The sequence below is a fragment of the Lindgomyces ingoldianus genome, assembly GCF_010093535.1.
Source record: "Lindgomyces ingoldianus strain ATCC 200398 unplaced genomic scaffold BDR25scaffold_47, whole genome shotgun sequence".
In the NCBI taxonomy this organism is placed as follows: domain Eukaryota; kingdom Fungi; phylum Ascomycota; class Dothideomycetes; order Pleosporales; family Lindgomycetaceae; genus Lindgomyces; species Lindgomyces ingoldianus.
In genome coordinates, this window is record NW_022985208.1 from 65737 (window position 1) to 91928 (window position 26192).

General features: G+C 48.4%; 7 protein-coding genes across 7 annotated transcripts; 2 read left to right on the forward strand and 5 right to left on the reverse strand.

Moving 5' to 3' along the window:
* Positions 1–107: 107 nt before the first annotated feature.
* BDR25DRAFT_381316 (cytochrome P450) lies at positions 108–655 on the forward strand. The gene has a single exon (XM_033697709.1). It carries the CDS (start codon positions 242–244, stop codon positions 545–547), a length of 306 nt encoding a protein of 101 aa, XP_033541067.1. The 5' UTR covers positions 108–241; the 3' UTR covers positions 548–655.
* Positions 656–1013: 358 nt separating this feature from the next.
* On the reverse strand, positions 1014–3065 carry BDR25DRAFT_242809 (MFS multidrug transporter-like protein; the record flags this gene model as incomplete). The annotated part of the gene is made up of 8 exons (XM_033685795.1): positions 1014–1436; positions 1489–1971; positions 2042–2220; positions 2274–2383; positions 2429–2607; positions 2667–2718; positions 2772–2848; positions 2919–3065. 8 exons carry the CDS (start codon positions 3063–3065, stop codon positions 1014–1016), a joined length of 1650 nt encoding a protein of 549 aa, XP_033541068.1.
* Positions 3066–5344: 2279 nt separating this feature from the next.
* On the reverse strand, positions 5345–7119 carry BDR25DRAFT_97385 (uncharacterized protein). The gene is made up of 3 exons (XM_033699322.1): positions 6576–7119; positions 6480–6528; positions 5345–6432 (listed from the first exon to the last, which is right to left on the reverse strand). Exons 1-3 carry the CDS (start codon positions 6992–6994, stop codon positions 5746–5748), a joined length of 1155 nt encoding a protein of 384 aa, XP_033541069.1. The 5' UTR covers positions 6995–7119; the 3' UTR covers positions 5345–5745.
* Positions 7120–8073: 954 nt separating this feature from the next.
* Positions 8074–11030, forward strand: BDR25DRAFT_296843 (MFS general substrate transporter). The gene is made up of 8 exons (XM_033688961.1): positions 8074–8284; positions 8338–8367; positions 8426–8496; positions 8546–9273; positions 9322–9456; positions 9503–10099; positions 10152–10251; positions 10306–11030. Exons 1-8 carry the CDS (start codon positions 8240–8242, stop codon positions 10913–10915), a joined length of 2316 nt encoding a protein of 771 aa, XP_033541070.1. The 5' UTR covers positions 8074–8239; the 3' UTR covers positions 10916–11030.
* An 89-nt stretch (positions 11031–11119) lies between these two features.
* On the reverse strand, positions 11120–13093 carry BDR25DRAFT_361735 (uncharacterized protein; the record flags this gene model as incomplete). The annotated part of the gene is made up of 15 exons (XM_033696471.1): positions 11120–11210; positions 11267–11408; positions 11456–11477; positions 11562–11619; positions 11649–11713; positions 11780–11860; positions 11940–11954; positions 12014–12043; positions 12105–12175; positions 12252–12408; positions 12455–12491; positions 12521–12563; positions 12621–12879; positions 12955–12976; positions 13026–13093. 15 exons carry the CDS (start codon positions 13091–13093, stop codon positions 11120–11122), a joined length of 1161 nt encoding a protein of 386 aa, XP_033541071.1.
* Positions 13094–13882: 789 nt separating this feature from the next.
* BDR25DRAFT_361737 (uncharacterized protein) lies at positions 13883–16194 on the reverse strand (the record flags this gene model as incomplete). Its single annotated transcript, XM_033696472.1, has 16 exons — positions 13883–14036; positions 14086–14232; positions 14357–14459; positions 14524–14605; positions 14638–14770; positions 14809–14912; positions 15000–15022; positions 15104–15182; positions 15287–15343; positions 15412–15490; positions 15523–15536; positions 15579–15604; positions 15649–15722; positions 15876–15917; positions 15979–16121; positions 16156–16194. The coding sequence occupies 16 exons, from the start codon at positions 16192–16194 to the stop codon at positions 13883–13885; spliced, it is 1299 nt and encodes a 432-aa protein (XP_033541072.1).
* Positions 16195–16662: 468 nt separating this feature from the next.
* BDR25DRAFT_307257 (beach-domain-containing protein) lies at positions 16663–25941 on the reverse strand. The gene is made up of 7 exons (XM_033690806.1): positions 23094–25941; positions 22639–23048; positions 22109–22586; positions 18650–22060; positions 17883–18592; positions 17616–17786; positions 16663–17115 (listed from the first exon to the last, which is right to left on the reverse strand). Exons 1-7 carry the CDS (start codon positions 25705–25707, stop codon positions 17077–17079), a joined length of 7833 nt encoding a protein of 2610 aa, XP_033541073.1. The 5' UTR covers positions 25708–25941; the 3' UTR covers positions 16663–17076.
* Between the last annotated feature and the right edge of the window lie 251 nt (positions 25942–26192).

The window sequence follows — 26192 nt, forward strand, 5'->3', positions numbered from 1 at the left end:
AGATAGTTTTATAGTTCTTAAGAACCTTTTAAGTAGCATTTAAATAATTCTTATATGCTAGATAAAAGCGTTCAAAGGTCGAGCCACAGAGTCAAAGACTGGGCACACAGACTCGTCCATTCTAGGTCGCCTCTAGAACCACCATGATAGCCAACGATCCAATGGACTTAGTGGCCTTGAAATAGCATCTGAGATTGCAGATCATCTCCTGGCAGGAATAGACACGACACCAGACTCTCTCATGTTTCTCATCTGGTCACTTTCACAACCGCAGAATGCCAGATACCAGGATAAGCTCATACAGGAATTGAGAGAGCTACCTTCTGACTCGCTCAATGAGCATGGCCTACCAAGACTTGATGTATCCGATAAATGTTCCTATCTCGATGCTGTCATAAAGGAGACGCTTCGACTCTACGCACCATTGCCAGCGACGGAGCCACGATCAGCACTTACCAACACAATCATTGATAGCTTTCAAATACCTGCCAATACTGTGGCCGGAATGCCTCCCTACGTCCTTCATCGAAATCCTACAATATTTTAAGGGCCTTTGAAATTTGACCCAGATCGGTGGTTTGGCCCAGCCGATTCCGTAGCAGAAATGAAGAAATGGTGGTGGGCATTCTCCAGCGGAGGACGGATGTGCATCGGCATGCATCTTGCGATGGCGGAGATGACTACACTCGCTGTCTCACTCTATAGAACGTTTAGAACTACCATTGAACTCAGTCAGAATGGGATTACACCGGGAATTTCTAGCAGGTTCGAAGCCTTCTTTGACGACACTTACCCTCGGATGGAAGAACATTCATGTTCCGTCATATCTATTCAGCATTAGCAGTGAGAAGAATTATGAGATTCCACAGGCTGCAACCAGCGCCTCAACAACCTAGCGACAATGTGTTGTTACAGCAGGTTTTTCATTATCAGTCTATAAATAATAAATAATAAATAGTAAAATTTTAACCTAAACAGGAGGCCTCTGCAAGTTCGTCATCAACCGATAATAACTACTCACTCCTTACGTTGCGTACTTGACCGCTGCTTTTCTCATGCCTTCCCTCCATGTCTATCGGAGGCGACCTTTTCTTCACATTATACCATTTTAGGCCCCAGCTAGCCAAAAAGCCAACAACGGAGCCGCCCAGTGCCAGATAGAAGGTCTTGATCAAAGCATTATTAATAGCCAACTTGACACTCTTGGCAACACTGGGAGGAAGCTTCGTCAGAGTTGAAGCCGCTAGTCCTTGCTCAATACTGGATTTGGGAATCCCTGGAGCATATTTAGCTAACTCGGTTGGTAGAGCGTTGGACAAAATAGTTTCACCAAGAGCAACGAATATCGCCCCTCCGAGAAACATAGCAAACACTAAGAAGGCAGAGCCAATATCCTCGAGTTCTTTAGGTAGGTCTGCTTGTGCAGCCGTGAACACCTATTTCTCCGATTTAGCAACCTGGCTACATGACTAAGAACGAATGACTCACATTCTGGATGACAAAGCCTCTTCCACAACCCACTAGAATCTGGTAACCAATCCATTTCCCAGCATCAGTTGAAGGAGTGAATGTTAACATGAGGCCGGTTCCCAGAGCAGTGAACGCACTTCCTACAATGGCCCAGGGGGTGTAGTAACCCAACCTAGAAACCAGCCACCCGGACATGATCGAAAAGATGATCTGGGATAGAGATTGCGGAAGCGTCATAACCCCGCTCATGGTCGGGCTAGCATCCTTTACAGACTGGAACCAAATGGGAAGATAGTACGTGATAAGCATGAGGCCGCCCATTTGGAAGTTATTGGTTGTGAAGCCGCAGGCCATGACCTGGCGCTTGAGCATATGAAGAGGAACCATTGCTTTCTCGCCGAAGTAATACTCCCAGATGAGAAAGGCGATGAAGGTGGCACCTGAGCCGCAGAAAAGACCGATGACTTTCGATGAACCCCATCGATATTTGTTTCCGCCCCACTGTCTTGGGGTTAGCTAACCTGAGCCGGAACGATGATAATTTAGCAATGTATTGCGGGATGTCGCTCACTTGCAACGCCACCAAGAGAAGGACTACAGATGGAGCAAATATCGCACAGCCAATGAGATCAAGGTCTCTGATCTTCTGCATAATTTCCAAGGAAGGACCGTCTTTCCGTCTTCGCGGAAAAGGGACGACGATAACAACTAGCATGGCAAGTCCACAGACAGGAACGCCGACAAAGAAGCCTAACCACTATCTTAGCTTTAGGGGCTAAGGAACCGGCAGAGTAGATGCTTACACCATCTCCAAGAAGCATGCTGAGTGAGTGCCCCCCCAACAATTGGGCCCAAGACGACACCAACGCCAGACAGCGATTGGATAATTCCGACGAGTACTGCACATTGCAGTCTGGGTTAGAAACCTGGTTCACTTAGGAATTCTATATTCTAACACTTACAAGATCTTTTATCCAGGGTGACAGAGGCGTTGATTATAGCCATTGCTCCTGTTATAATCCCCGATGAGCCCGCGCCTGCAATAGCTCTTCCTGCAATAAGCATATTGGACGATGTGGCTGCTCCACATATAACCGAACCGACTGTAAAGGCAGTCATGTACGCAAGGAAACCAACCTAGACTTATTTCAGCCAACCAAGATCATTGAGATTGGCTCAAGGATGGGTCAGCGCACCTTTAAATCATACAGGGTGTATATCTTCCCCGCGAGGGGAATGAGAGCACAACTGCGCGAAGCCGTTAGCAAGGTCGGTGATTGGATATGACTCCAGTTACTCACCTTGCCATTAAGTAGGCGCTACCATACCATCCAATATCTGCCGTTGAATGGAAATGAGAGGTAAGGACAGGAATTGCCTAGAAGTGACGACTCCTTGTTAGCTTACTAGGCCATCTGTCTAAATATATGCCGTAAAGGTTAGCGCACCGTTGCAACGATTGATGCACTCAACGCCATCGCCAACACCGCGAATACCAGCGCGCCCATGACTACATTGAGACGCCAGCTTTGGAGCTGTCCTTCGCTCTGAACTGCCCCCTCTGCCTTCTTTATTGGTGCTGGATTTTGCTTCATCAGCGCAAGTGCTGATAATTGAGAAAGCCGCTGGAGATGATGTATTGTTTTCGTGAGGGTATGTTTTCTGTTTGTGCAACAGAGAAACAGCTGGTTGCACTTATTTTAGCTGCAGCCGTCTAAGAAAACCGGACATCACGAGATTTCTTCTGCAATGGACACTGGGGCGGATGGTCGGAATCGGCTCTTAAGTTCTCCGTGACCATTGTGACATCCATCCTTGTGCGAAGAGAATACTTCGATGGGTTAGTCAGAATCCTTCAACCAAACAAATGATGGTAAAGGGCTGGGGAATACGAGAATCAGGGAACATTCAAAATGGGTGATAATTTTTGCGTACTCCTTTTCACCGTGGCCTGAGGCTCTCGATTCGATAATATAGTGTATACCAACCCGGATTCACAGTGCCTGCACATACCTTCCAATATGTAAGGAGCTTTTACTACGCCCTAGCGGGAGGAGAGGAGACGCGAGTTTTCCTTGATGTGCGAAAATGCTGACGACGCTCTAAAGGCGCGGATTGAGACATTCCAGTGCAGCGGAGCGGTACTGCTCGATAGATCTCCGTACGTCAGCACATATTTGAAATTGAATCGAGTTTTGATCTTTACCGAGCGTCGCATTTTCGTCCGGGTGAGCTGGTGGCGATTGCGGAGATCAGGAGATGTAACACGACAATATCATCCCAGGTATAGGAAAGCTATGCTGACCATGATAGCTGAGCTAATAACATCCACACCAAGGAATGGACTGTGCAGAGAACTAGGTCTCTATTCTCGTGAGTGGTGAAATGTTTGGAGGGTCGTAGCTCGCCTTCGAGTTGAAGAGCAATCGTGGATCTAGTCCCGATTTGGTTGGCTCTTCTACATCAATCTCACGTGTACATTCTAGAAAGGACTTTGCTAGAGACTTTGTTTACCTATGTCTGATAATGTCTAAAGGATTCCCTCTATTGATCAAAGTCTTCTATAATCATAATGCGGCGAAGGGCTTCATTTGTAAATTGGTTACCTAGATCAGGCCTTCACCATGACCATATATGGAATAGTGTGATCTCACACGATCTCATGCATAAATAGAAACGATCATCGAAGAATTTTTTTCCCCGGATATACAAGTAAATGTAATGGCAACCCCATGAATTGACTCGTCAAATATTGAAAGCGCCGCTAGTGTGCACAATGGGCGTTACCTCACCCTACGCTGTCACAGAATATATCCTTGTACTAACCACAAACTAGCAGAATCCCAAGTCTTCTAGGCTAGTAGTCAGTACGCTGGGGTGATCGGGCGAAAGTGTTTGATCCCAAGCTCGAGCCTCTGCTTTGCTCTATATTACCGCTGGACAAAAGGACGGGGGGCTGCAGAAGGCGTAACTAGCAGGAGCAGAAGCTGTCACACCGAGTCGACCACACCAGCCAATAAGGATTTATGGGAGTGTTAGCTGATATAGCTGCCAGCGTAGCTGTGGATCCCAGGTTGCCATGGGCAGGGCCTGATGCGTCTGGAAGAAGATAGGAGACATCGTGAAGGCTTTCATCAGCTACACAACCTGGAGCAAGGCGCTATGAGCATCTGCTCGTTCATTACAGCTCCATTAAGAAACGCGCAATTGAAACGCTTTCATTTCCCTCTAGTGGATTCACAAAGCGGTTCCAGATCACGGCAAGTAGTTTCTGACGTAAGGTCCGGGAACGGGAATTAAAAGAGGACTCATGATTGTGAAGTGAACAGTTTGCATTTGTAGATTTTGTAGATTAGTAAGCTTAGTATTTCTAGTCTAAATGAATGTAGAATAGCTTTGATTCCACGGTGGAGATTTAGAACCTCGTATGTCATGTTTGGAGGAGCGGCCGCGAGTGTAATTATTGAGTACATTCATGCTCCCGTTCGGACCTTTGATCATGAGGACTGGTACAAAGTGTGCATGTGCTGAATGAGGCGCAAATTCGCCGCAGCGAATTGAACCTTGGAATGGATATCACTAAAATAATTTGTACTAACGAGAAGTATTTCGAATAATTGCCGACCTATCGTGGAGGCAGATCTTGAGCTACTTTCGTTTATCTTAATGTCTGCGAAGGATGTGGTATTCGACAGATCGAGTTTAGACTCGAGGATGGGATGCTAGCGATGCACTGAATGGGCCGTCAATATGGCGAGAGAACGAGCATCGAAACAGCCATATCTTGCAAAGGGCTAGGCGGAGCATCCAACTCTGAACCATCTAGCTGAAACAGCGTGACTAGCCGCCGTCAGCTATCTTAAAACCGGACCGCAAAATTCCGGGGTGGGGCTTTGTCTTGATTCGGTAAGTTTGAACTTGTGGTAGCGTTGTGCATCTCCTATTTCCGTTGCGGAATGTGTGTTGCGTGCATTGGTAGCAGCCTTGCGAACTGCAGATCAGACTAGATTGGGGTTTGGATGCGAACCACCCAGCGGCTATCACCCCCGCAGCACCATCTTTCCCTGACCCCGAGCTTTTGTGATGCCCCAGCTTTACCGAGCAGTGGGAGCATGGGGCCGGCGCCATGGCACAGCCCGGTAACCCACCCTCATGGTCCGCGACCGGTGAAGAATGTCTTGGCGCAATGCCCGTTGCACATAGCCCCAAGCATTTACGCATGTTACGTATTGAAGTCGTTCAATCCGTCATACACTTGTGACAGATGTGGCCTATTCAAGTCGAAGTATTTGTGCGGTTTCGTTTGCGCTCTTTCTTCACGATTTTGCCCAATTCGATTTTCTGAAAATCAATGGTATCCTTGATCTCTCTGAATCGACGGAGATTTTCCTTTGCGATTGCAGTTTGGTCGACGTTGTGGTCGATGAGAAACTCGACAAAATGCTCATGGTTATATTTTACGGCGAAATCGAGGACGGAGCGTGGCTGGCTGTCGATGGCGTTGATGTTTGCGGTAAAGGCGACGAGGATTTCCGCGAGTTTGACATCCCCTTGTTGAGCTACTAGATGAAGAGGAGTCCTCCTCGACCCATCTGGAGAATTGGCAAGCGTAGTGCTGTCTGGATGTTCCTGCAACACTTTTCTAATGGCTTTAATCCGAGCCTCATTGCCTTTGCATGCCTTTATTTGGTAGTGGAAGTCGACCCACTCGCTGTTCTGTGGAACAAGTTCGATGCGTGCAGAGACACTACTGCTTCGTTCGGAGTGTGGCTGACGGGCCCGGAAAGAAGTTGAAGAGATGGAGTTCCTAGAGCCTCCTGTTGCTGATGAACTTCTTCGACTTGAGACGCTTGCATCGTATACTGTTTCCACTTCAGACCAAGCGCGGCTTAATGGGCTAACTGCATCGCTCTCTTCGATTTCGTGTGATTCTGTTGATGTGGTGGTAATTTGCGCAAGTCGCTTTATATTGTCAGCCTGACAAATCGTTGATATTGATGAACACTCACAAAGGGAGGAGCTTCAGAAGCTCGCCGATGGATTGCCGATGTTATGAGTCTGTAGTCGGATGAGTATGGCAATTGGTCATGGCTTGGGACACCCACAGATTCCACGAGCTGATGCCTCGGTGAAGATTGTTCATTAGACGGTCAATGTCCTGAATCGCATCCTCTATATCTTTCCTCGACCGGTCGGTCCTCACCAATAGGACCACTTTTTGGAAAAGTGTCCTCTTCTCTCGGAAAGCGAGACCCTCCACCATTGCTTGGACTTCAGTTAAACGATTGTGACATCTCACGACCGAATCTTTCACAAAGCGCGATGGGTCGTCGTCACCAGACGTTGCTTGTCTACATGTAGACTCGACGACCCTGAGAAGGCGCTTAAGATCCAGGAGCGTTGTGAGGAGCGATTCAATCAAAGTGTCAACAGTCCTGGCCGCTTGGATAAATCTCACAGTCCTTCGGATGATGGTTAGGGATACAGCCGTCAACGTTACGATACTGGATACCGGCTCCGCCATGGTGGAGTACCTAAAATTGGTGCAGACCTACGTTTGAGGTTGGACGAGAGGTAGGCTCTATTGCGAGAGAGAAAGACCAAAGAGGGGCGTCCAAGGATGGGTAGAGAACGTTGCGGCGGAATCTGGAAATTCTGCGTCGCCCTTGCATGAACGTTGGGTATAAGTAAGCAGACGCAAGAAACAATGCCGTGGCTGAGAGCTGCGCGTGAGATGTGGTCGTCACAAGCAGCAAGTCTTTTCTCTGGCCCTCTTAGGAAGTGATAGTAGGCATCTCAGACAGTATTGAAGGCGAAATGAAGCTGCAAAATACTCCAAGCAGAGCCGAAATGGGCGCAGGAATGGTTCGTTTTACCATGCGTGCGTGGTGTCTGACGCCCAGGTCATGGAGGCGGTTCCAGCTCGAACAAATAATTCGGTGGTGATGCTTAAAGGCGAGCGGGGCTCATCCATCCACGCCGAAAGTTGAGCAGGGCGACTGCGGCCGCGGCTGGATGTCACGTGCCAGCCATTTAGCCCACCTTGGAGAACTGGGAATGACAGCGGAAATGCACGAGCTCTGTCTAACAAGCTGTGACACGTCGAAATGGCTAAATCAAGCCCTCATGCAGGGTTATGATGCATGTGCAGGAGGGGAACGAGCGCCCAGCCTTCCAAATGTTGCTCAGAGTAGGAAGGGGATCCTGTGGCAGCACAGCCCTCCTCGGAATTTGGGGAATTGGGTGCAACGACGGTTCTGATGAGACGAATGAACCTCTTTCTAGATGTTTGTTATGACTTTCAAATAATGAATTGACAAAACAGACAGAGAACAGTCCTAGCAAGAAAAATAAAAACCTGGCCGGCAGGAAGTGATGCAATCATCGACTGACGTTCTTTTTCAGACTCAGACGCTTGAAGCCTGATTGGCTACGAAATGTGTCTTCACACGAAAAGCGAGGCAACCAATCGCATCGAAGTGCTTTGCACACGAATTGACCAAGCCACCGCCACACGAAGTGCACCTTGTAAAGGCGGGCATGGTTCGGCGGCAGTTTTTCCCTCAGCAGCTGTTTAGTTGATTACTTTGTGGCACTATAGCTATGCGAACGGCAGAGGCACGTCGTCTGAAGGGAGCCTCCCGTCAGCCTTGTGAGGGATGGCAGAAGGGAGAGTATATGAGCCCACTCGGATCCATATTATTCGGTGTGCTCGTTCCGAAGAGATAAGATCATAGTGGCATTTTCTCAAACTCATATTTGTTCAATAATGGCAAGCCTGTCCACTTCCCACAGGGCATCGAGAGAAACTGAGGTAGGCTGGCTATCCAGCTTCGTAGACAATTCTGATATTCACAGGCGGACCAGGACCAGCAAACACCTCCAGCCCTCCAACCGGTAGGTCGAAGGCTCGTAAACTTTGTTCAAAGCCCGCAATTGCTAACTCCTAGCACAGGCACCTCCTGGGACATTAGGAGATCGAAGGCTCCCCGTGGGTTCCAGTCGATCCGCTACTGCTCAACAAACGTAAGTTGCCATTGTCCGCCTTGGGAGAGTATCTTGACTCATAAAATAGCATCGACAACCCTCTCCTCACATTCGACGATACCGTCACTCGACAGGACACGAGAAGAACAGAGTTAGAAGAATATGTCCTGGACTTTACTAAGCACAGCCACCTTGAAGACAGGTTCGAACTGTTGTTGTTTGGTGCTCGTCTCGCCCGAGACAAGCATGAGGCAATGATCCGGTACGACGGAGAACTAACGGCTCCGGAGAGAGTTCTCCTCACCAATGAAGCGGAAAAGAACACAGGGTTCTGGAAACAGTCGAAATTTTTCCGTGCAACTATCATTACTGCCAGTCTTGGAGGATGTATACAAGGATGGACACAAAGTATTAATAATGGATCTAACTATGGTATGCCAGAGGAGTTCGGGTTGTGCATAATATCGCGGCCGAATCAACCGTGCAACGGAAACACACGCGACCTCTGGACCCTCGGTATGCTGAATGCCATTCCCCTGTTTTCAGCCGGTATATTTGGTACTACGCTTGCGGATCCCCTTCAAGAGAACTATTTGGGAAGGCGTGGAAGTATTTTGGTATCTGCTCTTATAACCATTGCATCTACGATTGGTGCTTCGGCTACCCAGTCTGTGGGACAGCTAGCTGCCTGCCGAGCCCTAAACGGGATTGCCCTTGGTGCAAAAGGGTCAATTGTTCCAATTTACTCTGCAGAAATATCGCCAGAACATATACGCGGCAAAATACTGGCAAATTGGCAGCTTGCAGATGCTCTCGGTGAGTAGTCTTCCAGAAATTCATAGAACGGGCTGCTGATGCACGCAGGGATGTTCCTTGGTTTCACGGTGAACCTGATAATTGTTAGCTATGTCTTTGACACTACAAGAAGTTGGAGAATCCTCACCAACACGGTTCTAATTCCCACCATTCCACTGCTAATCCTGATTTACTTGATGCCAGGTACGTGTTCCTTTCTCAAAATCGACACACCTAACACCCATGCTAGAATCCCCACGATATCTAATGAAGCATGGGAAGTACCGGAAGGCTCTTGAATCTTTTTGCATGATCCAGACAACACCCCTCTTAGCTAGCCGAGATTTCATGTACGCTCATGCTCAATTGGATTTTGAAAGTCGTTTGATGAGAGGCAAAGCGGATGAGCACGGGAATCTCGCAGAGAGGATTGCACGGAGTGAGATTCATCTCCCGAACGAAGAAGATAACAATGCAGACCGGGTATTCCAGATATGTGCTTCGCCGCCTCAATTAAATCACCGAGGCAATGAAGACCGCCTGCAGACAGGAAACATACTTGAGCCACGGGACAGTCACCAATCCCTACGGCTCCAGCCACCAGGTCGACAGGGAGATATCGAACTATCAAGCATAGGACAGCATAGCAGTGATACCTCCAGTACTGATGGCGAAATTGGGTTTAGGAGGGTCGGGGGGAAAGACAATCCGTACTTCTACCATATCGGCGTGACTGGCTATTTCATGCGGCTTCGGCAATTGTGGACCAACTTGAGGTGTCGAAGGGCCCTTCTCGCGGCTTCGATAGCAATGATTGGCCAGCAAATGACTGGCGTTAATTCAATTGGTACGCGTTCGAAATTCATGACGCCGTATATAAATCGCTAACTTGTCCATAGCTTTTTTAGGGACTACTGTTTGGCAAAATTCGCTGAAGACAACCACCGATCCGAAGACCATTGCGGGAATAGGTCTTTTCTTCGGTGCTGCGAACTACTTGTACGTTCCTTGTCACTTTGAGTGATTCAATCGGGAGATTGTTGACGTCCACAGGGGTGGCCTTCCGGCGTATTGGCTTTCGGACAAGTACGGTCGCTCAATCCTCCAGGCCGCAGGCCACCCAAACATGGCATGGTCAATGCTAGTATTCGCCTTCTTGTTCAAGCTCCCCGAGAGCTCACATGCGCGAGTACCATTGGTCAGCATTTTTGCTGTAGTCTTCACACTCTTTTATGCACCAACAGCCGGGACTAGTCCTTTCTCTATATCCGCGGAAGTTTTCCCCTTAGTATCGAGGGAGGTAGGTATGGCTGTCTCCGTAGCAGTCAATCTGCTTGGAGCAGGTATCCTTGTGCTTCTGTTTCCAATGCTGATGCAGAAGATCGGAATAACGGGAAGTTTATCCATTTTCGCTGGCCTAAATCTCGTAGCATTTGTCCTCGTTTATCTATTTGTCCCAGAAACCCGAAGACGGACTCTGGAAGAGCTTCAGTATACATTTGACTTATCCACGAGGTGGCATGTTGAATATCGGGCTGGTTATGTGCGGCGTCACTTTGTGAAGAACTTCAGGAAATACGTGACTCGACAGGAGGTGCGACCGCCGATACCCTTTTATCGGTGGGCGAGGATCACTTATGGAGAGAGGATGCAAAATTCGTAAGAGAAAAGGGAGCCGATTTAATCCATACGAGTTATGCCTTTTTCGAGGCGGAATTCCAAGCTTACCTAGATGACCAGGTAAAAGTTCCAATTTAACTTCCTCTTGGAAGGCTTAGCACCAATACTTTCACATGATAGTCGTTTCCCTCTGAATATTAATCTATACCAAGGCAGCTTTTCCATTATTTGTGTTATACAAGTAAGTTTATGCCATCCATGAAAATATGTCCCAATTACCAGACTGTTCAGTCACTTGGTACCTAACCCACCCCCTGAACCGTGCTATTATGTTTGTACTGTAGCATGGTGTCGGTATTTCGATACAGGACTCAGCCACTCCTAGACTAACCACGAAGAGCCAGAAGTACCAACTCGGAATAAGCCTTTGGCTTCTCCCCACACACAAGTCCACGCAAGTCCACATCCCGAAACAGTCGTGAAACCGGGAAGTAAATAGGCCACGCATCTCGCAATCTCTACCTGGTGCATTGGCGCTTAGAGAAACACGGGAGCTTTAAGAATGTGGGCGCTTAAAGAATACGGGCACACATCCCGCCCGGGAGCTAAGAGAGCACGGACGCTTAGAGAATATAGGGATAGCTCCAGTTGGGCTCATTATAGCTTACGTAACGTCTATTCAACATCACCCTTTCCCACACAGTGACTAGTTGCATGTAGAAGCATGTTATGATGAGTTTCAAACCACTTAGGATTAAGGGACCACTCAGGATCACGTTGCAGATCCAGCATGCTGGAAAAAGAAAAACAGATTTCGAGATCTATATAGCGTAATCAGGGGCTAGAGAAGGCAAATCTGAAATTGAGGTCTGTTTTGCGCACATCTTTGCCCCTGCTTAACATTCACAGTATCAATGAGTGTTACGGTGTCGATGTATCGGAGCTGAATACAAGATGAGCGAGCATCAGATTCAACTAAACGATATAGCTATGTACGGGTATCGTCATGATTCAAGAGGATTGCTGAGGAGCTTGCAAGGACGCAGCTTCTAAGAAATTATCCAAACGCTCCAACACAAAGGCTAAAGGCAGGTCTCATCAACCATAGACCACAAGTCAACCGGGCGCTAGCCCCTCACACAGAGAGGGGATGGTGGCCGTCGTCGCTGTGCTATAATGTTCAGCCAGCACTTCGCTCTATAGATAGCAAATATTACATTGCATAGTTCAACCCTCTCAAGAGTCTCATCAAATTGCGATTGTAGGCCAACCTTCGTACGCCAGTTGACTAACCAGCCATGAACTTACGAGCAACATGCTTACGAGCCAAAATCTTACGAGCCACAGGATCGATTTGCTTTTAGACGTCTAAGGTTAACTCAGCGGCTTCCACTTCTTGTCATCATTGCCTCTAAAAAGGGATGCTTCTTTGCAAGCCGCGGAAAATCGGAGGACGCTCCTACCCATAATTAGCAAGGGCCTGTTACTATGCATGATGGAGAATCTGACCATTACCACCTCGTTTTCAAAGCTCCCCTGTTGCTCTCAGTACGTCAAGCAAAGGAATATCGTTCTCTTGTACCCAAAAGTTGACAGCCTTTAAGACTTTGAATTTTGGTCTTCGTCCTAGATATCAACCTAAGGAGACCTCAGTGCACATTTCTTGTTTTGTGAATTTCCAAAGGATGCATCTGAAGCAAGAGTCAAAGGAATAGTCAGCAGTCACGTTAGTGTATATCCTTTCGAACTTTGGCGCTCGTTGCTGGCATTGGACCTGTTCTTGTGTGAGTGAATGATGCGTGGAGTAGTTATGATTGAAATTACCCTGCTCCTGCTGCAACTCTTGTAGGTCTTGGCGTATCGTTTCGGTTGATGCTCGTTCTCCCTTTGGCGTTCAATCTCTCCAGTCAATCTCTCCACTCCTGTTCTAAGCTGCGAGATCGCCTTCTCATAGTACCTCGCGTGGAAATCGTCGTAACGCATGAAATGACCCTCAAAGCTGGTTGTCTATCATTCCGTGATCTTCCCTGGTTCTCGGATCAGCACTGGAGAAACCTGCACCACCTATCTACAACAGATTACCTCACATACGAGGGTAGAAATTCTTCCAAATCACGTGGTATTAGTGTTTCTGAGGATTCAGCTTAAAAGACTGCCATTTCTTCTGACATATGGTGCTACTACCTGCTCTCCCATCGACTAGAAGCACTTTGATAAACATACAAAGAAATCTACTGTAGGCACAGCACGTTTGCTTATTAGATGGCCATGAGAACTATTACTTACTTAAATTCTAGCAATAATGCAAGGAGAAGAATATTATTACTCATTACATGCCTGCCTATTTATTGCATCTGCTGTAGCTACTAGATGTAAGATGTTTTGCGCGGTTGAAGAAGGCGTACGGGCGCTAAGCTAAGCAGCTGATGCACGACCAGATTAACTATACGTAGCAGGATTTTGATATAGCAGCAAGCAAACCATCTGGGGGGACCAAAGACTGAATTCTGTCTATCTTAAGGCTCTACTTGCCCTCTTTATTACTTGGCCTCCTGTGGAGCTAGTGCAACGCTAGGGGATCGCAGTGTGCCCTAGAGGAGCTGCTTTAAACATAAGACAGTGGTGCAGGTCTCTAAATTTGTCGACGCAGTGTTTCTTGAGCTCTCGAGGCGATGAGGTAATTATGGCTTATAAAAATGTATCGGAGTATTTGACGTATCCTCTTAGGTGCGCTCAAAAGTCTCCCATTCGCTGCGGAGCGAATCGCAGTATGTGTATAGGCAGGCGGTTTAGGCCTCCGTGTCAGATTGAGCAGTGGCGCCGTCATGATTTTCCCCACTTGCGGAGGGTGGGGAGTCTGGTTGACGTGGCGCGATGTCGTTAGGAGTTCGATCAAGCCCATATCCACCGGTGTATAAGAAACCAAGTATCAGCCTCATAAAGCTCAGATCATCTTCAACCACCATGAGAATATCATGAATTACTTCCTAATTTCCTATATCAGCCATTCTCAGGTCGCATTTGATCTTTCCCGCCTAAACGGGTACATACTTTCGCGGTCGAGCTGTTCAACCTTCCAAAAATATTCCGACTGAGAGGACAATAGCGTTTTCCGTACCTTGAACTCGTGCTCTTCACAAACGACCTGGAGGTTCGCGGGCTTGCTATCGGTCATGAATCTAGCGCACCTGTTATTGTAGTGAGCGTTCAAACGAAAGGTTTGGCAAACGATTGTGCGGATTTCGAATCCTCGCAATTCGCGCTTTGCGCGATCGTTCACCTTCTGCCAAAGCCGGATTGTTGATTTTCGACTTTGGTGTTATATCCTCGAAAAGGGGCCCGGGACAAGCGCATGATCCTCTTGAACAACACGTTAGTCACCTTCTGTCGAAAAGTTGGAGTAGTATTAGAAGGAAGTGAAAGACGAATAAACTAGGTTAGGGTATATTTGTGTAGATCCAAAAGAGATTGCATAGCTTTTCACCTCGTCTGGCTTTCATTAAGGCCTTGGGCACAGCTGCTAGGTCCTCGAGGCCCCTCCCGAATGCAGCCATGCCTTGATTTTTTGAGCATGAAATGATGCCACACTGCATGTCTCGGCTCGAGATTTCTTTGGAGTTTTAGTTTTCGTAAGAGTCTATAGGTAGGGACCAGCAGTATAATAAAAGCGACCGCCAAGCCTCGTCAAGTGACAGCTATCAACTACTCCTCCATGCACTACTGCACACAAAACCTGGCCGGACACAACCCTGACTTATGCTGTACAAGCTCATGCAAGTGGTCTACTGATGTATACAATATATGTCTGTTCCCAATACAATGATATGATACCGGTCCAGTGTCGGTATGATCTGAGCGATTCAATGCGGCTCCAACTACCGACGAAAGGTGAAGTTCCCTAGACAAACCGAGTCACTAGTAGCGCAATTAAATGACCAAAACAATGGCCTCAACACTGCAACCTCGTGAATTGAACCCACTACCCACAAAGAATTACAAAAACAACCCCCGCCAAAGCGGGGTAAGCCAGCCCCTACGATCTATGAGGAAGATCAGGGGTTTTCTTATTCACCACAAATTAGAAAGAGGGTAATGAAATGGGGGACTTACTGGCTAAGAGAAATTACCGGGTGCCCGAAGGCGAAATGAACTGGAATTGAACGCTTTATATAGACGAGGAAGTTAACAAATACATCATGGAATTAGAGTAAAACTAGGACAGCAAACGCACGATAAGTTGAGTCACTAATTACGGAATCCTCTGGGAGGTGAAAGTGATCCCTGTTTTGTTGTCGGGCTCTGGCTTGGCGCTATGGCGTTCATCAAACCGAAGATCAGTTTAATAGGGTCAGTGTAAGTGCAAAGAAGTCTGGCGAGAGCTGCATCGCTGCCTCTGATTGAGCCTTCTTCAGACCTCACACTTCTCAAATTTGTCTTCAAAAGATCCCTCATAACAGCAGCCAAGCATAGACTAATGTGTGAGTAGGAATATATGCCAAGCATGTAAGCCATATTTCTACTTACTACTTAAACACTGACTTGGAGCAAGCAGGAATCTAGAAATCTGCGCCCACATTTCGGAAGTCGACGGCTCATTAAAATCCATAAATCCGCACATCTATATCCTCCGAAGCCTTATACAATCCTCACACTTCAATTGCCGACTATCGCATTCAATATACCCTTTAAAGTACCCCCATCCTCACAAGTTCACGAGCGAGTGTCGGTGGTGCTGAGAGGTGTATGTCAGCGATGTTTAGGTTATGGGTGTCCAACTCCTTAGAGTGTACGGAAAGATGCGGTGTAGATACGAAGTTGCTGGGCTTTCGAACTTAGAGAGTAGCGTTAAGCTAGAGGAACGGATTCTGTCTAGAGTGAATAGGATGGCGTTTAAATAAACTTTACTTGCCTTTAGGTTTGGTTATGAGAGGTAAGAGTAATGACAGTAATAAGTCCGTACATAGCTAGGCGCTCCGTTGCACTAGCATGGTTTAGACTTCGACAAAGAAATAGCGAATTGACGGTAAATATAAAAACTCACCTCTCTCACAATTCTGTTGCGAGTTTAAGGAAATATAAATTAGAAGCGCGTAAAATCGAGAGAACTGAGACCTCGTGGTGGCGACTAAGTGGGCGGTGCTAGCATGTTTAGCACAAAGCTGGATTCTAGCTACAGATTCAAGTTTCTGCGACACACTCAAATCCATGGACCAAATCAGGGAGTGTCTGAGGTACACCTTGTGAAGTGTCTAATCATGGGAGAGATGTAGAGAGTATGTAAACGCACAAATACGGGGGGTCAATAGCTAAACCAAATTCCATTGCCCTGGCTAGGTTAGCTATTACCGGCTAGACGCACCCTAAGAGCCACCTGCTCAACAGTGAATGTCATTTTCTACGGGGAAGTTGGCTTTCCAAGTGACAATAGTAAAGAGCCCTTAAAAAGGCAGTCGTTAGCGATCGAAAGATGACCTAGAGAGAGCTCCTACGCTGGCGCTTACCTCCCGAAGACCTGCACAGCAAAAAGTCACCATTCCGAGATAGATAGAGTTTTGAATTGAGCATAGCTCTGCATTAGGCAGTCCCCTTATCATCCTCAGTTCGCTTAGCATGTACCCGGACCAAAAGCAGACTTATCTTCTGTCACCCTTCTCAGATAGAATTCCTAGATATATGTCAAAGTCACCTAATCGAGGGAAACATCCATTCTAGGGAGGACAAAAGCTCGAAACTCTGGCTTCAATGTCAGCATCAATTGACATCGACTGAAATTTCAAAAGCATAATTCTCCTTGTTTCTCTCAATCCATCCCCCCTTCCCCGAGTCGAGGCAAATAAACCACACTAGCAACTTACAGCTCAACAACCGAGCAAAACCAAACCATCACAGCGATCCAAAAGCCTCATCTCATAAATATACTCCATAAAATATCAACTCTAGATAGGTCGCATGCACCAGGCCACCCGTAAACGCAAATTTCACACCCATCCCCATTTCCTAACGTAAGCACAAACAGCGATCACAAACGCAACCTCTAGACGCCTCGCCTATCTTGCATCTATACCCTATTACACAACCTTTCATCCAACCATCCGTATATCACACTACCTTCATTCTGGACTAAAACCAGAGAAACGTAAGCCCGCCGCCTGGCAATAAACGATCCGTCTCGAGAACGGGAGGAAACGAAGGAAAGGGGGGATCCTAGTGCCCGGCGTGTCGGTGGACGCAGTCCCACTCATACTGTTTAAAAGCATCGTCAGCTGTTATTCTTCATCATTGGGTGGTGATAATGACCACCACCGCAGATTTCCAAGAAATAGAAAAGAGATGAGATAAAAGAAAGAAATCCAAGACGGATAAAATCCAAAACTCGGCTTCGCAGCTCCCCAAACACTCCAAGTAAATCAATTACCCATGCCGGCGAAATGTGACAAGAGACTCCGGGGTATCATCTACCTATCTTTGCACCAGCCAACTAGCCAACCAACCGAAAACCAAAACAAACCATGGAACCAAACTAGGCTCACTCAAATAGCAAGATCAAACCTCCCCTTTGTCTCCATGTCCTCCCCAAGCCCTTCATCCATGCCCTCCCCCCCGCTACTTGCACGCCAATCAGCCTTAGTATCCCTACCTCCACGCCACTCAACCTGATTCTCCCACCCGGTCTTCCTACTCGTCCAACCACCCTTTCCAAATCTTCTAAAATCGAGAAAGAGAGAAAAGAAAAAAGAACGTACCACTCTGCCATCCTCATCGCCAGTGTAGACATTGTGTGGCATTGGGAGAATGCAAGTTACTGGAGCCGAGAAATTGCCGCCGTCTTCACGCGTCGAGTCTATGTGATTGAGGACTTTTATGAGAGTGATAGTCCAAGTGCCAGTTTTGGTGTTTGGGGAGAGATGGAAGATCTGGGGGTTTGGGTTAGATGATGGGAGACTTGGCTGAAGGTGAGGAAGGGTATTGAAGGGGAGGGGAAGGAGGGGATACGTGATGTGCATACAGACCTTTACGACACCCCGTCGATGACCCGTAAAGATTAGCTCCCTCTCACACCACTCATTTGCAACTCCTTCATACACGGCAACAGCCGTAATACCATCCACATCATCTTCTCCATCACAAACATTCTGATCAAGCAGTAACCGGCCATTGAGGGTGGAAATCAACAACCGAGACCCACAAGCCAGGATGATATGCCCCGTGACATTGTTGATCTTAGCCGCTTGGATCGGGAACGGATTCCGTCGGTGTGCTGGACCAAGGTCAAGTTCCCGAACGAACTCTGAGCGATTCAAATCCCACAAGAACACTTTGCCATCCGAGGAAGCAGACAGGAAAGCTGAGAAAGCCCGCGACGAGGCGATTGTAACCACGGGGCTCTTATGACCGAAAAGCATAGTGATGAGCTGCAAGTCAACGGCGTTCTTCTCACCCTTGATGACATTCCACAACGCGACGGTGCAATCCGTACCGGCCGTGATAAGGGTTCGACCATCTACAAACAATGAAGTTGTGAGCTGGCCAGAGTGCAGATGCTCGAATAATCCTAATAACCTCTTCGAGTCGGAACCATAGAAGCGCACAGAGCCGTCGGTGAACCCCCATTCCATATACCGGTCATAATTCGGAGGAATGTTGTGGCGGAAGGGTGCAGAGCAAAGAATCTTATCGCTCTTCGTCATATATGCAAGCGAAGAGACGCGGTCATTTGATTCTGCACGAACAGTCAATCTCCTTGTGCGCCCTGAAAATTTTACATGGCTTGACTTACCCAGCAAAGTCATTGGCAGACGATGCAATGACTCGGCTGCTGAGTCCAGCCTCTTGATCTTCCCTACGTTCTCTTCCCTCTTGGGATGTGGGCGCTGGAATACCTGAAGCGGCGTCTGGCCGAAATTGTTGATAATGTTAATGTTAGCAACACGCTGTACCTCTTCGGTAATAGAGTCGAGGTCGATAGAGCCGTGGTATGTCAGGTGATGGAACACATTAACAGCCTCTATGGCAGCCTCACCGCGTTGTTGGAATCCAAAGATGAGGTCGATCCAGTGGTGGAGGTTTTTGTTCACATAAGGACTCTCCAAAGCCTCACGTTGCTTGGCGATGAAAATGGCAGGATCGCCTTTCGCCCATGGAGGCAACTCTACGTCATCAATATTTTCACCAGTATTGCGAACACCGAAGTTGTATCCATTGATGTTGGTAAGAAATTCAGGGAGGTAGAAGAACTCTGGCGTAAGCTCACGCACATCAGTCATGTTCTCCTTGGACGCCGAATTCCACGCATTCTTGATTGAATAGAATAGTCGATCAGCGTGATCAAACGTATTTCCTTGGATCAGGAAGTAAGCCGCGCTGAATGGCTGCAGACGGATGAGATAGGAGGCGACCGTCATGGCTGAGGAGTAATGGGTTCCGTAATGAAATGCTTGAGCTGCCTCGCCCATTTCAGCAAACGACTTATATCGTTCTCGAAACTCAGTCTCACGATCCAAATTCTGACATCCCATAGGCTTCGACAAGTCACGAAAGCTCTTCGGGTTCGTTAAATCCAACTCGTCGCTAGTGTAGTCGGCAATTACCCAAGGGAAGACCGGATACTGGGTCAAGTCGTTGAACGTCCGACCAGCAAGTGTATTGACAAACATAAGGTAATGGAAATTTGACACCTCACCCTTCAGCCATTTCTTCGTTGCGGGATGTGATGAGACTGAACTGAAGGCGGATGCAAACCGGGATCCAAATGTCTGTGGAACTTCCTCTGGGTTGCGAAGAGAATCAAGCCTCCAGGAAATCTCGGAGTTGCCCAATAACTCAGGCTTGACGACATGCGGTGCTCGGGTTAGCAGCCGTGAATGAAGATCGTTACGAGTTGGAGCTGAGATAGCCGTGAGAAGGTAGCTTCGCCCGTCATCAAAGAAAATTTCAATTGCGACGTCTCGATGGAGGAATCGGCGCTTCGAAATGCTTATGACTTCACTCCATTTCCAATACCTAGTCGTTTCGTCCTGATCACGTGGCGGAGGTCTCCGGTTCGTGATTGCCTGCTTACCAGCAATAACCTGCACGTACGGGTCTCGCTCATCGGTCGGTGCCTGCCACACACGAACAATTTCTCCATCTGACCTCTGAAAAAAGTCGTCGAGAAGATAGAGACAATCTTTTCCAACAATGAGCAGCCCTTCGACGGCTTCTAGGCCCACAACCCGAGAGACATTGCAAACATACTGAACCTGGTCACCGCGCTGTAAGCTCCGCATGACTTTGCGATTCTTGTCTTCGAACCCGTCTTCATCTTCGTACATGGCCTCGACCATCTCAAAATCTTCTTCAATATCAGACTCGGAATCATTCTTAGCGCTATGCTTCGAAGCATCTGTACCGGACCTAGGTCGTATACCCTCCCGATCAATCGGTGTAACACCAACAGCATCTTTCGCAGAAATGCTCGGAACTGCCGTGTCAAGTTTTAATCGATCTTTGGTCACAGGATCTGTATCCTTGCGCTTGGGCTGATAGTTTTGGTCTCGGTTTGTGCTATCTATAATGGTGCGCATACGCTTACGATCTCGGCCTTCTGTCTCATCGAGGCGCCATTTTGATGCGGGACTATCCTCGAAGAGGGCACACGGTCCCCGAATTTGCTTCTCCAACTTGGCCATGACCGAAGACAAGAAGGTGGTATTGTCTTGTTGATCTTGCAAAACACGCTGGTGTTTGATGCGCTCGGAAGCGTGGATGTTAGATCGCCAATGGTTGGTTGAATTCTCATGAGTACTCCAGAGATTTTCATTCAAAAGTTCATCCGCCTGCCACTGCTTTAGCTTCTCCCGTCGCTTTTCGATTCGCTTCTGTCGCATATCCTCGATTTTCTTGTTTTGATCCTGTAGAAAGTCTTCCCACACTTTAGCCATAGTATCAGAGAAGAAGGCATCGAGATCTGATTTGTTGTTGTCAAGCCAAACAAGGAAAGTCTCGTTGTCCAACTCAACCAGTTTCTGGAATCCTTCGTAGAGCTCCTTTTTACCCGAATGCATGGCATGGCTGAGTATTGCGGATGCATCTTCTGGTTTCTGAACCAATAACAGCCTCCAGAAATTAGCAGCGGCCAAGCGGACCGCGTCATGTGAAGAGGTGAGCTTTTGATAGAGCAGATAACAGATTAACTTTAGGAAATGGCCTTCGGTGTTTTCTGCTGAGAGAATGATAGGCTGCCAGTACACCATTTTCTCGATGACCATAATTGCGTCACTCGCATCTTCTGTATCGTCTGCCTGTGCAAGGCGCAGAAGCACAACACGGAGGAATACAGCACGAATTGTCCCTACTGCTTGTGTACAAAGCCGAACCGATTTGATTTTGCATACATCTGGTCGCTCAAGGTATTCTAAAAGGAATCCGGCAAAGTCTAGGAGCGACTCGGCGCCTCCAAGAAACCAACCTTCGAATACAGCCTCAGATATGTGGGTCACAAAACGGGCTAGGTTGGTGAGCACACGAGGTTCATGAAGCAGCTTTTGATCCAACTGGATAGCGCTCTTGACGCTTGATATGGTGTGACGGAGGATGTAGGTCTCAAAATAAGCTTGGTGCTCTTGAAATCCGGGTGGGGTTTTGAGGAACAAGCCGAGGCCCGGAAAGTCTTTTCGATAAAATAGCTGATCTTGGAAAACACCTTGAACAACCTCGACCATAGCCTCTGCGACGGTGCTGCCAATCTTGAAAGGAATCGGACCACTATTAGTAGAGTCCAGGGTGGGATTGAGGCGAGGTGCCTGCCGGTTCCTATTCGACTTATCTGCCGAAACGAGGACGAAGGACGAAGCTCGTCGGAACGGAATAACGCGCTGTGAGGAGGAAGTCGGAAGAGTCGGCTGGACATTTGTCGTTCGAACAATGGGGGCCTGTTGACTATTAGCCTTGGACAGAGGTTGTATAACCACATCCTGGCCCTCAAAAGTCAGAGCGGAACCCCTAGAGAGCAGTTCCGTCTCAGCGCTCACACTGTCTGAAGTGACAATGACTGGATATAGAACAAACAACAACTCCTGGACGTAGTTGGAAGAGCTGGTAAAGTCACGGAAGTTCTCTGATCGTGAATGGAGCTCAGAAAGGAACTGTATCGCTGAATTGAGGATGACGGCAAAGTTATTGAGACGCTCTGACTGGGGACTCTTGGAATCTAAACGAATGAGCATATTCCTTGGAAAGGGAAGACGGCAGACTGTACCTATTGTTGGCTGTTTTGCATTCAGAGACATTGTCCGGCGTCGTCCTCGGGAAACAGGGGCGTCGCCATTCTGTACCTTTGGTGTCTCATTCTCCGGCTTGGCTTGGTCACGAACAATGGCACGCAGGCCAGTCTCCAGCATCGCGGTAATAACTGGGAAAACTTCGGAGTAGATGACCCTTAGCTTAGCGTGAGGAGAATGGGTTATGAAGATGTCAACAAGATTGAAGACATCAAAATCCCTCTCGAAGTCAATTCCGGCGACATCGCGATCGAAAAGTATGGCGAAACAGATTGTCCAGATTCCAGGAGTATTCCACCAGTGCTTCAGCCTGTTCTTCATCATGACGAAGCCGCCATTCTTCTCCGAGAATTTCTTTACAAAATGAGGTCCGTTAGAGACTAGAAGGCGAGCCAGTATCCTTGCACCTAAGATTACAACGCGCTGGTCTGGCTCTGCTAGCAAGTATAGAAGCCACTATAACAGATATTAGCAGATACTCGGCAATAATGCGGATAAGTCTTCCTACCTTGCCAGTCACATTCTTTGCAAAGCGCAGAATGTCGTTGTAGTTAGATTTATCGCAGAGAAGCTCAGTCAGCATCCCAAGAATCGCCACGCCCAATTCTGGAAGGGGAATGCCTGGAGGCATATTTGGATCTTGGCTAGGACTCGCAGATCGTGGGGTAGATCCCGGAGTCATGGTGGGAGGAGTACCCCGGCGAAGTCGCATTGTGCTCGCTTTCGGGCGCAAGGTTCGTTTGGCAAATGCGGCCCGGCTATCATGTAATGCGTATGTGATGAACAATGATAGAGATCGAGCATTTTCCCCATTGAAGTTAATTTGAAGGAGCACCCTAAAAGCATCCAGGAAGAACGGAAATGTTTGAGATGAGAAGGTCTCTCCCTTGAGAGCGTCGGTAAGCCGCTTGACCACCCCTATCTAATGATCAGCCAAAGTTCTCAGCAGGGACAGAGACTTACGTATTCTATGGAACCGCTTCGCATTGTAGTGGTGATGTTTGCTTCCTCGAGCAAAATCGGCAAACTGCGCATAGTATAATTTTTGGGTCTCGAGAGATGTTGATTGCCGCCAAAGCTCGAGGTCTACAAGAAGGACCCGATACGCCAAAGGGTTGATGATGAGAGACTCCGCCGGATGTTCCTCGTCATAGCCCACGAAGCGGAGAATGACGCGGAGAAGCTGAGATAGGAAGCTCTCACACTCTTCTGTGGTCATGTCGATTTCTGAGGTCTTGCGAGTTGCAAGTGACATCGCACTGAAACCGACCTTCTGACGGAGTACCTCGGCGAGGACTGCAAAGCCGTTATTCTGCTCCATGGCTTCGCAATTGCGCCAGTTCCCCTCAACTGATTCAAGCAGGATCTTCACAGCACGAAGCACGCTGTTCAGATTCCGCGCTGCCTGGACAAGCTTAAGGCCTACGGCGGCGCAACCCCCAATCCTCCAAACCGCGTCATCGAGTGCCTGGGGCACGACAACAACTGGATCACCAGACAATCGGCCAAACCCACGAGATTGAGACAAAGCGTCGTTCACTGATGGAACAGCGGCGTTTATGATAATAGGCGTGCCATGCACCCTGGTATACCTGTGCAGCGCTCGCGCAGAGTCTTTAGAAAGCGACCGGATTAACTGTGATTCATCGACATTGTTTCGATCATCATCGTCCATGACCGAGGTTGGGGACAAACTCAGCAGGATCTTAGACTCTGGCAAAAGTTGCCCTGCTCTCGAGCGAATGGCGGCAACGATGTCGGAGTGCTCTTCTTTCCCAGGATGAAGGATCTCATTCTGCACATGAAGTTCGGCCGAGGTTCGATAAGTTTGGAAGGAGCCCAGCCTATCTTGAAAGTTACCGCAATAGCGTGGACCCAGTTTATTATAGACTGCGATGAGCTCGTCCGAAAGCGGTTCTGAGACCAGATGGAACGAGGCCAGCGATATCTTTGAGCAAAGAACATTTCTTCCCAAGCGGGGAGCCAGGTTGCGCGGCGTGCCCAGGAAGGCACAAATCGGATAGTGTCTCTGGCTGTTAGATGTTATAGAAGCGAAGCTTTCATGGCTCGTGTTCATCAATGGTGCAGGGGAGGGGTAGTGTGCCTTGATAGTCTCGGTGAATTCGCCATCAACATAAAGCGATGCTTTGTGGGCTCCAATACCAATACCTTTAGCGCGGCGATGCACGACAGCAATGTGGTACCACTGGCCCTCGTTGAATGCAGGAGCTTTCTTGAACCGAACGCTAGGGACAACACCAGTTGAGTGGCCCATGTATGTTTGAAGAATTAAGCAACGGGTATCTTTTTCAAGGTAAGCCATCAGGAAGCACGTTTGTGTTTCATCATAGGCGCCAAAGATGGTGGTATGACAGTTGGGGTCATATTCGTCGACGCGTATCCAGGCAGTGAATGTGTAGCCGCTACCGGGGGCAGTAGGCGGGAAAGGACGGCCAAGCTCTTTCAGCTCGATGGCACTGAAACCCTGTAATGATAAATCGAATTGAATGAATGGCGGGCCTCTTGACGCTTGCATTCCTTGCAGGAGAAACTCTGAAGCTTGTTCTGAAGTAGTAGCTGTTCGGAATAGATAGTATGCATCGTCGAGTTTATTGATGCCGTATTCCATCAACCGATCAGCAAGTTCGCGGAGGAGATGTGTTTCCACTGTGCCGCACTTGTTTTCGAACAGCAGAGGAAGTAGGTCACTGAGAAGCCCGGTGACATGCAGTGCAGCTTGGTTGTAAGTAGAGATGGTCGAAATCTGGAGAATGGCGAGAAGAACGGATACAGACAAATGCTTGGACCTTGTTCCAGGAGAATATTGGCCTGATAATCCCGACCAGAAGTGGAGAATGATGGGGATGATATCGGGATTCTGCAACACCTCATTCCCACTAAAGATGCATTGCAGTTGGTTCCGAAGCGCGTCCAGGTCCACGTCGAACTCGCTATTGGTCGACTTGGGGGATGAGACAACAATCTCCGCGGACGGCAGTGGGCAATCTGCAGCAGCACTCTGTAATTGCTGCTTTGGTGGAGCCTCCCCGATCTTGTCGATGTCTCGAAAAATGCGCGTCATGGCCTCCTCACCCAAAGCAAAGGCAAACAGACAGCCAAAGAGCTGCTCCTGCCCTGCATCGTCCCGCTTACTGTCGGAGTGCCCGCCGAATATTCCAGTGCTGCCCAATGCTTGCTCCAGTGCACTCCAGCCTCCAGCCTCGACGCGCTTTGCGAAGAAGCGTCCGTTGCCAGAGTGTTCGTTCAGTGCCTCTGACAGCACGTCTAGGGTTGCCTTTATGACTTCGAAGAAATCTACGCGATCTACCACAGACAGACTGAGAGGATTGTAGAAGCCGGAGACGGAGCGAAGGGTAGAAAGGAGTACGTCAAAGCCCCGTATATGGCGAAATGCATCTTTTGTCTGGGTCTGCTCGTGCGACTCTATTAGCAGCTGGCGCATGCGGCGCAGGGCGTTGCTCTGGGACTGCAGGATATCGGAGGTCGGTGGACGGGTCTCGGAAGCCTCGATGAGCTCGTCGGCAAGACTGCGCAGCTCTGCAATCTGGTTGTTCATTGGTGGTATCCTCGACGCGGCCGTTGACGACCTATGGCGGCGCGTTGTGGATTGCATGGTCGCTCGAGTCCTCCGCCGCAGAGGTAATTTTGTGGAGGGAGTTGCGGGGAGAAAGGCAGAGTCATGTCTCCTTTTTGGGGAAGGGACGCATCAGTGAGAGGAGGAGAACGCAGGACTTGGAGGGAGGCAGCAGTGAAAGTAGGCTCTCAGGCGTGACGACGTCGGCGGGCGAGGGGAGTGGGAGCCGTGAGGTTGCTAGAACGGAAGAGAGCTTGGACCCGAGTCTGATACAGCGGCTGCGGAGCACCCCCCCAAGGCAGGCAACAGTGGATTGGAACTGGACGCGAGCTTAACAGACAGGCAGTGGCAATGCATGCAAGGGCCGTGAAGCTCCTCCTGAAGCTCTTCCGGAAGCTATAAAGATCTACAATTCACCTGGACGCTGTAGATGATGGCTTCATGACTGAGCTGGCTAGGGCTCACGA

Coding starts and splice junctions, on each gene's coding strand:
- BDR25DRAFT_381316 (XM_033697709.1), top strand. CDS start 242: ATGTTTCTCATCTGGTCACTTTCACAACCGCAGAATGCCAGATACCAG.
- BDR25DRAFT_97385 (XM_033699322.1), bottom strand. CDS start 6,994: ATGGCGGAGCCGGTATCCAGTATCGTAACGTTGACGGCTGTATCCCTA. Junction 6,529..6,575: donor GGCATCAGCTCGTGGAATCT/GTGGGTGTCCCA, acceptor ATCCGACTACAG/ACTCATAACATCGGCAATCC. Junction 6,433..6,479: donor CTTCTGAAGCTCCTCCCTTT/GTGAGTGTTCAT, acceptor GACAATATAAAG/CGACTTGCGCAAATTACCAC.
- BDR25DRAFT_296843 (XM_033688961.1), top strand. CDS start 8,240: ATGGCAAGCCTGTCCACTTCCCACAGGGCATCGAGAGAAACTGAG. Junction 8,285..8,337: donor GGGCATCGAGAGAAACTGAG/GTAGGCTGGCTA, acceptor CAGGCGGACCAG/GACCAGCAAACACCTCCAGC. Junction 9,457..9,502: donor CCTGATTTACTTGATGCCAG/GTACGTGTTCCT, acceptor CACCCATGCTAG/AATCCCCACGATATCTAATG.
- BDR25DRAFT_307257 (XM_033690806.1), bottom strand. CDS start 25,707: ATGAACAACCAGATTGCAGAGCTGCGCAGTCTTGCCGACGAGCTCATC. Junction 22,061..22,108: donor TGCAAAACAGCCAACAATAG/GTACAGTCTGCC, acceptor TCATTCGTTTAG/ATTCCAAGAGTCCCCAGTCA. Junction 17,116..17,615: donor GCGATGAGGATGGCAGAGTG/GTACGTTCTTTT, acceptor GCTTTTAAACAG/TATGAGTGGGACTGCGTCCA.